The sequence below is a fragment of the Falco peregrinus genome, chromosome 4 (assembly GCF_023634155.1).
Source record: "Falco peregrinus isolate bFalPer1 chromosome 4, bFalPer1.pri, whole genome shotgun sequence".
In the NCBI taxonomy this organism is placed as follows: domain Eukaryota; kingdom Metazoa; phylum Chordata; class Aves; order Falconiformes; family Falconidae; genus Falco; species Falco peregrinus.
This window is the reverse complement of record NC_073724.1, coordinates 122,009,618-122,019,162: the sequence shown is the minus strand read 5'-3', so window position 1 is coordinate 122,019,162 and position 9,545 is coordinate 122,009,618. Positions and strand designations below refer to the sequence as shown.

General features: G+C 57.8%; 1 protein-coding gene across 1 annotated transcript; it reads left to right on the top strand.

Annotated features, from left to right (window-relative positions):
* The first annotated feature begins 3,829 nt into the window (after positions 1–3,829).
* Positions 3,830–6,050, top strand: TPBGL (trophoblast glycoprotein like). Its single transcript, XM_055803236.1, has one exon. The coding sequence runs from the start codon at positions 3,966–3,968 to the stop codon at positions 5,037–5,039; it is 1,074 nt and encodes a 357-aa protein (XP_055659211.1). The 5' UTR covers positions 3,830–3,965; the 3' UTR covers positions 5,040–6,050.
* Positions 6,051–9,545: the final 3,495 nt, after the last annotated feature.

Here is a 9,545-nt window from a genome sequence, read left to right as displayed (position 1 = left end):
TTTTTTCAATTATCTATTATATCTTCAGATCTTCCTTTCTAACCATGTCTGTGTGATGAGGGAGACAAAGGGTCGTGGTTTTAGTGCTGTTAATTGCCAGTTTAAGGCTGGCGAGCACCATTGCTGCACCATCCACAGCCTCCTGCTTCACTGCCCCCAGCACTTTCCCGGCATGGAAGCGCAGGCAGGGAAACACCGGGATCGTGGGATGCCTTAAATCCAAAGCTGCAGCTCTCATGCTGCCCGCAAACTGCAAGGAAAATGCAAGCAAAAATATATGGTTGTTTACAGATCCCAAGACTCAGGGTGATGTGTGGAGGAGGAGGAGAGCCTTCGGCCTCATTTTGCAGCAGCAGGAAATGAGGAGGGATGGAGGGGGAAGGAGTGATGCCCTTACCCCGAGAAGGAGCCAGCCAAAGCATTCAATGATTTTTTGTTCCAGCCTTTGCTAAAATGCCATCTGCAGTCAGCCAACAAGAGCAGCACCAGCAGCAAAGACATCAGGATGGGACGCAGTGGGAGAGGAGCAGGGAAGCCCAAAGGATCTCAGCTCTGAACCAGAGCCATGCTTGCACATCCCCGGGCTGCAAAACCAAAATAACATGGGCATCGTTGAAAAGGGGGAAGGAGAAGCAATATCACAGAGAAAGGTGGCTTTATACCAGCTAATGAAGGCATGGTGCAAGTAATCAATTCTCTTTGGAAACCTCCAGAAGATAACGAGGCCATGAGTAATGATCTGTAATAAGTCGTAAGAACAAATCGCATCAGCCCAACCTAATCTCATCCTGTGACATGGCGATGGACTCCCGGCATCGGGGCGATGGAGGTCTCCTTGCCTTTAACAGCAAAAATACTTTGATGCTGCTTCAAATGCAGAATTTTGGTCTGGGGGAGATCGTGTAGGAGGACCCAAAACTGATCCAAGCCTGAAAGGGGCTTGAAGGGGAGCATGTGTCTGAGAGGCTCTGGATCAAATGCAACCATTAACAACTGGGAATGAAGAGCACCAACCTGGTCATCAATGCCAGGGTGTCAGGGCTGAGACTGCAGACTGATAAAAGGGGTGGGAAATCGATGCAGGACCATGCAGTGAGGACATGGGGATGTTGCTAGAGAGGAGACAAACACACAGGACCCATAGGCTGGATGGCAAGAGGAGACTCAATCCAAAATTGACCCATCCTTCTGGGGACAGAGGAAGATGGGGCTGTCCTTCTGCTCCTTGGGGTGCCTGAAGGCTCAGTTTGAGGCTCTGCACTTTGGGAAAGCTATGACCCAACTGCAGAAACCAGAAAACATCAGCTGTGAAGAGAAAGAGGGGGAAAAATTGTCCTCCATGACTGCATCTGAAAAGGACAGAGGTCCTGAGCTGGTTTTGGGCTGGACTGGGCTGAAACGAGGAGCAGAGATGCTACAAGGTGAAAAGAAGGAGCAGAAAGACAGCAAGGTGCGGGGGAGGAACAGCTGCAGGTGCTGGCACAGCCCCAGTTCCCCAAAGGCTCATAGCTCTGCTGAGATGATGGTTGCATCCAGCTCCCATGCTGGGTCTTCATCACACACCCTGCCCCAAGCCCCACACCAGCCATCCCTGGGGAACTCCGGGATGTTTGCAGCAGGCAAGGAAGGCACCATGGTCCCACCAGGCAAGAGTCCCCAAATCCCCAAAGCCACCCTGCCGCAGTGCAGCACCAGAGCTCACATCCCCTCCAAACCTTGGAGCATCTCCACCCTTCAAAGTCAAAGGGTTCAGCTACCTTTCAGCTGCAGGGAGCCTCGTCCTCTCCCATGACCTCTAACGCCACTCACCGACCATGTTTTATGGCTTTTGGAGAGGGAGCGAAGGTGCCCTGCCTCAGCCTCGGTTTTTACGGCAGATGTTCCTTCTCCGAGGAGCCACAGAGAGGGACTAAAAAGTGCCAGGATTTTTGCAGCCCAGTGGATGAGAGCTTGCCAGGACCTCCACGCAAAGTGGCGGACCTGGCCCACTGGCTGCCTTGTTTTTCAGAGCACTATTGATTCATTAAATATAGCAATTAAACGTGATAAATGGGCCCCAAAGCACTGTTTTGGAGGAGGAGAGGCTCCATCCATGAGTGCTGCAGCGCTGGCTCAGCACAACCCACTGTGTACATCTGGCACCTCCTTCGGTGTGAGAGTGGATGCTGCCCCACGCTTGAATATTTGATGGCACACAATTATTTGACATATTCCCAAATCTGTTCTTCTCCCCCTGCCCCTCCCACAAGCTTCCTTGATTTCTCTGGCTGCTGTTCGACACTGTCCCTTTAAATACAGGGTTTGCCCCATTTCTGTGAGCGCAGTAAAGGGTGGCTGGGAGCAGCTCAAGCCACCCAGACACACGAGCATCCAAAATTTGCCTGATCCCTGCAAAATTCAGGAGAGCTTCAGGGGGAGGGAATCCCCAGGTGGGGTCAGAAATCCTTTGGGAAAAGGGCAATATGAGACGTGATGGCAGGGAGGAGGAGAAAAATCCAGATCCCAGAGAAAACGTGCCCAGAATGGAGTTTATTTCATGTGATCCCCAGCGCAGGTCCACAAGGTATTTAGGCACCCAAAGGGGGTCCAGCACCCAAATTCTGCTGCTGGCCACGCTGCTGTGTCTGGCTCCAAACACCAGCACCCAGCCCCTGGCTGTGCATCACTCTAGCATCCAAAAAATCTCATGCCCACCCCAACGATGTCACCCATGGCCAGGAGCTTCTGATCCCCAGGGTCACAGCAGCCTGTGCCCCCCAGCACTGGGCAGCTGTCCAGGACGGCGGTGAGACCATAGCAGGCTTTGCAGCAGAGGTAATATCTTTTATTAGCTCAGTGCATCTAATAAAGAGAAAATAAAGCCGGGAACGCACAATGGGCCAGCGCTGCATGCCTGATGCCGGTCAGGTTTTTTCCCGAGCCAGTCTAATAAAAGCGATGACCTCTCCATTGCTCAGCATCGCCTCTCCCGGGAGCACAGGCCATCGCAGCGACTGGACCCCACGGCTCCCCACAAAGCTGGCGAGGGGATGAGGACCCATGAGGGACGATGCGACTGAGTCCCGAAAAGCAAAAGCAGCGATAACTTGGAGGCAGCGGTGACAAACCTGCCCGTGCCTCTCCAGGCTGCAATACCCAGGGATGCTGTGGGGTGTCCGGCTTGTGGGGCAGGTGGGGGGAATGGGGACCAAGGCTGGAGCGGGACCAGGACAGCCCCAAACCCTCCCTGGGATGGAAAGGGTCGGTGGCAGCCCCCGTACCCTCCCCGGGCTGGGATGGGGGGGGACCGCAGCACCCCCCCAACTCCCCTCACACTGGGAAAGGACCGGGACAGCCTCCAAATCTTCCCGGGCTTGAAGGGGACCGGGACAGTCCCCCCAAACCTCCCCCAGGATGAAAAGAGACCGCGACATCCCCTCACCCCCTCCCCAGGCTGGAAGGGGACGGCTTCAGCCCCCGCGCCCCCAGCCCTCCGTGGCGGCGGGGGGCACGGTGGGAGCCGGCGTTTGCGAGCGGTGCCGAGCCGAGCCGAGCTGAACCGAGCCGAGCCGAGCCGAGCTGAACCGAGCCGAGCCGAGCCGAGCCGAGCCGAGCCGAGCGGAACCGAGCCGTGCCCAGCCGTGCCCCCCCCGACGGCAGCTGCCCGCCTCGCTCCTCCGCCCAGCCCTCAACGCCAGGCAGCCCCCAACCCGTTCCCTTCCTCCTCCTCCTCCTCCACCTCCTCCTCCCTCCCCCCCTCCCCTCCCCCCCCCCCCCCCCCCCAGCCCGATTTGGGCAGCGGCGCGGCCGGCGCTGCCAGCAGAGCCGCCGTGTGCGGGCGCCGCGCCGGAGGCAGCTCAGCCCCGGGGGGGGCTGCAGGGAGGCAGGTCTGGTGTGTCCCCCCCCCTCCATCACCCCCCCCTTCCCCTCCCCACCCGCTCCCCCCCCGGCCACCCCCCCCACCCCTGCATGCCCGGGCAGCGAGCATGGCCCGCAGGCAGGCGCGGGCGGCGGGCGGCGGGCGCTGGTTGCCCTGGCTAGGACTCGCCTTGCTGCCGCTGGCATTGCCCCCCGCCGCCGCCCCCGGGGGCTGCCCCTCCGCCTGCTACTGCGTGGCCACCCCGGAGCTGGTGCAGTGCCGGTACGAGAGGCTGGAGGAACCCCCGAGGGAGCTGCCGGCCACCGTGCACAACCTCAGCATCGCGGGCAGCAACCTGAGCGTGCTGCACCGCGCCGCCTTCGCCGCCCGCCCGCGGCCGGACCTGCGCCTGCTCCGCCTGCGCCACGACAACATCCACACCATCGAGGACATGGCCCTGCAAGGGCTGCCCGCCCTCCGCACCCTCGACCTGAGCCACAACCCGCTGCTGTCGGTGGCCCCCGGCGCCTTCGCCGGCGTGCCACTGCTGCGCACGCTACAGCTGAACCAGGCGCTGCTGGCCGCCCCGCTGGAGGAGCAGCTCGCCCTGGCCCTGCGCAACCTCAGCTTGAGGCGCTTGGAGCTGGCAGGCAACGCGCTGCAGGCGCTGCCAGCCACCCTGCTGCCCGCCGGCCTGGAGGAGCTGGACCTGCGGAACAACTCGCTGCAGCGGCTGGCGGCCCCTGAGCTGCGGAGCCTGGAAGCGCCGGGGCTGCGGGGGCTGCGGCTCACGCTGGGGTCCAACCCGCTGAGTTGCGACTGCGCCCTGCGCCCGTTCCTTGCCTGGCTGCGCGCTGCCACCACCCGTGTGCCCGACGCCCGCAGCCTGCGCTGTGCCCAGCCGCCACTGCTGCGCGGGGCCACCCTGCTGCGCCTGCGGCCCGAGGGGCTGGTGTGCACGGCTGCTGAGGGCGGCGAGCCCGGTCAGCTGGAGACGGCCTCTTACGTCTTCTTCGGCATCGTGTTGGCCCTCATCGGCATCGTCTTCCTCATGGTGCTCTACCTGAACCGCCGCGGCATCAAGCGTTGGCTCCACAACCTCCGCGAGGCTTGTCGTGACCAGATGGAGGGCTACCACTACCGCTACGAGCAGGACGCCGATCCCCGCTGTACCAGTGCCATCAGCACCCCCGGCCTCTGATGGCACCCTTGGCATCCCACCCCTGCCCCTCCGACATCCCCGGCATCCGCCTGCCATGCCGAGCCTCAACGCCTCTGCTCCCAGTATCCACCACACCCCAGCCCCAGCCCTTGCCATGGCACCACCAAAAACTAGTTTCTGAGGATGAGCCGGCCTTGGCGATGGGTGCCCTCCCCGGAGGGCTCTGGACCAGCTCTCCCTGTCCGTGCCCTAATCAACTCCGTAGCGCTGATTCCCACAGGGAACCAGGCTCAGTCCATTCCACCCATCCCAGTGCCTGCGGGCGGGGGGAAAGCACGTCTGCATCGGCCCTGTGGGATGCCGGCACACACATCCCCCAATGCTCCCGGGAGGATGACAGGCTCCATCCCGCGCCTCCTCCTCCAGCGGCAGGTTTCTTCAGCGGACTGCGGGATGCCACGCTGCCAGCGGGGCTCAGCACTGCGCACACGTGAGTGTTTGCTCAGCACATCCCGGGAAGCAGCAGGCAATACCTGTAACTGTCCTCCTGGATGTTCCTGGAGCTTGGACTTGACTTTGACTATGTACAGCTCTCTTTCCTATTAGATTTCTATTTGACAGATGCAAAACTTAATTATTTTTTTTTTCCCTGCTCCAAAGACAGAGGAAAACACGCTGTCCAGCCGCTCTCCCTGAGGAGCGATGTGCTTTTCCGAGCAGTTTATCCATTTGGTTTTGTTCAATGACATTTCCAGCTCTTTCCAGGCACTAAACAATGCAGCTGTGTAGGAAACGCCTCTGCCAGCTGCGTGCATGTTCCCCAGGGCACGCAGGGGGCAGCCCTTTTCTGACTCTAAAATATATCCTAGACTAGTCTGTCTCGGCACTTTGTAATTTAAAACGAGCGAAGCAAAAGCTCTCAACCTAGTTCACCCGCCCGTGTTTGCTTTAGAACTGTGCCTGTTACTATACCCTAGAGCAAATATATTGAAAGCTGCATCCACTCCATTGTCTATTTTCTATAAAGCTTCTTGCAATGATTTCCGAACATGCCTTGGCTGAGGTGGTGTTATTGCTGTTGGTTTGCCAGAGGGAGGTAGCTGTGCACTCTTCTGTAGTTTTTTGCTGGTGCTTAGAAACTTCTTTTCCGGGGCTGATTTGGTGGCTAGGGATGCAGAGAGGTTTTGCACAGCTTGTGCACGCAGCTCAGGCTCTGCCAGTCCCAATCCTTCCCTGCTAGCGGGGCAGAGGGTCAGGAAAATATCCAGATAGCAGGTTTCTAAAGCACTTTTTATCTCCTGGTTGTTTGGGTACCTAAGTCATGCCACACTGGAGCGCTGAGCATCTACGGATGCTGGGAGAGGCAGCGTAGGGCTGCGACTTGCAGCATTTCCCAAAATGAAGCTGGAGCTTTCACAATGTGGCATCGCAAAATGCTGAATTTCAGTGCTGGGCTGAGAACTTAAGCGTTGCATTTTGATGCATCTGTGTTTGCCCTTCTTCATACCGGGAGGCCGATACGGGCAAGCTGGGCAGGGGTGAGGAGGGAGACTGTATTCCCGCTGTCCCACAGCCCTGCTGGGACAGGTACTGGTGTTTGCCGGTTGCTTTAGGATCCTTGACGCGAGGAGCAGCAGGTCCCCAGCGTGTTGGGTTTTGAAGTGAGAGTTTTGTGGGATTTATGGTCCCTGAGACTGAATGCATGTGTACTCAGCTGCCAGGTGCAAAGCTCTCCTAGGGGAAAGAAGTTATTTCCATCCCAGGCACAGCTGGAGGTGCCAGGAACGGATGCGACCTGGTGCAAGGACCTTTGCATTTTCCCCCTTTGCTTTTCCTCCCCTTGCAAGCGCGGTATCAAGGCAAGCAAGTTAGGAAAGGGGAGCTGGTGCAGAGCCACATGGCTGGGCTGTATTCAGGCAGGGACACGGCACTGGGAGTCAAAATGAGTTTTCTGGGTGCTCTGGGCTAGTCCAGCTGACCAAGGGAGCTGGTTCCCCACCAGAGCTGGGTCCTGGCTCTGTTCTGGTTCCTGGGGAAGCCCCAGAGACCCCCAGGGCTCAGCTCATCAGACACGAGGTGCTCCAGCAGAAAGTTTTTGCATTTTGGGGACCTTTCCCTGAGGTTTTCTCCCTGTCCCAGGAGCTTGTGGGCTCTGGCCCAACCCCACCACCCCGTGCAATGAGCTACCAGACAGGCTTATGGGGGAGAAATCTCAGCCTGCCCCTCACACCCACTTTCCCACCTCCTCCCTCTGTTTCCCACCCCCATGCAGCCAAAATGCAGCCCCCGAGCAAGAGAAAGGGCAACCAGGTGGATTTGCACATCTGGCAGCTACATGTGGCACAGCACACGGTGCCAGGAGCAAGCGCTGCTGAGCATCACAGGTCATCCCAGGCTGCGACTCCACCAGAGCAGCATCAGTGTGTGGGGATGGTGCTGGGAAGTCCTGGCAAGATTTAACATCTTGCAGCAAGGAGGAGAAGTGCCTGAAGGGCTTTGTGGGCAGGTGGGTGGTTGTCGGACCAGGGAACACAGCGTCTGCCTGGCAGCAGTCCCCAGTGCCCGGCAACAGATAACAGGAAGGAAATTGCCTGCAGGCAAACGGAAAAGTGGCCAAGGAGATCCTGTCCCTGTAGTCTTTGGTAAAAAGGGGGCAGCCGGTTGCTCCCACTTTCCCAGAGGCCAAAGGGAGGGATGCGGTGGCTTTTGGTCCCCAGGAATGAGGGCACCCCTCCTTTCAGCACCGAGCAGCGGGACATTGGGATCATCATGCTCTCCATCCTCACCGGGTACACTGAGACCCACCCCTCAGGTGGGTACGCTGACCCCCTCCAGGGAGGCAAAGCCCCATCAGCCCAGCAAAGGTGACGTGCAAGTGGTTGGATGTGGGTGGCTGGGTGGAATAACCAGCTGTAGGAGCGTAATTCTTGTGGCTTGTTAACGTTAATATTATTCTGTACAGCGCATACCCCACGTATGACAAATCAGCAGGATTAGGGAACCTCTGGGTTAGCAAAACCAAGACTTGTCTCATGCTTTTTTCGGTTCCCAAAGATGGATGCGTGTTTAGAGAAAGCCAGCTGCTGTCATGTTTCCATGCAGTCCCTTTCCTCGAAGGGCTTGGCCAGGGGGACATGAACCTCCCCACGCACCAAGCCTTGAGCAGCAAGCTGCTGCCCGAGTGGAAAGTTACCCCGATAGCTCCTTGAGCCGAACGAAATGCAGGATTTAAACAGCATCTGTGATACCAATCAAGCAAAGGATACTGGGAGCCCTCTGCAGTGGCTCACCCCTGAAAAAGAGGGGAAAACCCCCAAAATGTCTATTTACATGCCCGGTGTATGGGATGTTTATAAGCCACCAGTGCTTTGCAACCCAGCATGGTCTTTCAGATCCACTTTTCCTTCTCTATTTTCCAAAGAGCTCAGCCTTTCTTGGGCCAATCTGGCTGAGGAGGTGGACGTGGTGCAGCCAGAGTTGGGCCAGGCAACCCTGCCTGCATTCACCACCACCACCCCGCGCACATCCTTAGGGGCTTTAGGGGCTCATGTCACTGGACCAGGGCATCCCAGGTGTGTTTCAAGAAGCCGTCATGCTCAAGTTTGGTGGAAGTAGCTCCATGATGCCCAGAGCTGTAGGAGAGGTGCTGAGCGTGGTCTCATTTAGCGCAGAAGCCGCCAAAAATACCAGTGTGGCAGCTGCTGTTTGATTTATCAAGTGGAAATGACTGGGCTGCAGCATCATCCTTATCCCCTCTGAGCACAGGCTGCAGTGCCCCAGCACTCAGGCAGAGAAGAAAATCAGCCACCGGCTGCTTCCCCCTTCCAAAAATACACAGAATTAATAACAATTAATTCTCCCCAAGCAGCTTCACCCCTGAGAAGCTTCACACCAGGCTACTTCATCCTCCTCCTCCATCAGCAGAGATTAATCCAAACCTACAGAGGGAGGAAAAAAACCCAAGCCCAACAAACTGCTTCTTTTTATTTATTCCTTTAGGAAGAGCAAGTGGGAGCTGCTACCTTAATGCACTGGGGAAACTGAGGCACAAGCAAAGCCAGGCCAAGTTCCTGGTAGCAGAGAAAGATCTAGGCAGAAGAAAACAAACAAACAAACAAACAACACAGAAATGTATTTCAAACCTCAGCAGAGTTCACTTAAAACTCTGGACAGCTTTGGGACCTCCAAGCCTGGGACAGTCCCCACTGTGTCCTCCCTCAGACTCAAAGGTGGCCCCTGCACCCTGCCAAAGAACTTGGGATTAAATAAGATCCTGCCTGTTTACCTTTGAGCGCTTCTAATGAGCCAAGGTGGGATAATGCTGGGGGAGGGGGGCTTCTGCTGTGGCTGAGCACTGACCCACTCAGCACAGCTGTGGGTGCCCAGTGGCAAGGACGGGGCTGGAGGCAGCAGCACCAGGGAGCTGGGGGCTTGTCCTGGGGCAGAGGGGACAGGGTGGCAGGTCAAGCCCTCGGTGTGACCCCCCCGCAGCCCGCCCTGGAGTGGCAGGGACATGTAGAGCAGGGGTGGACAGGCACGGGATGG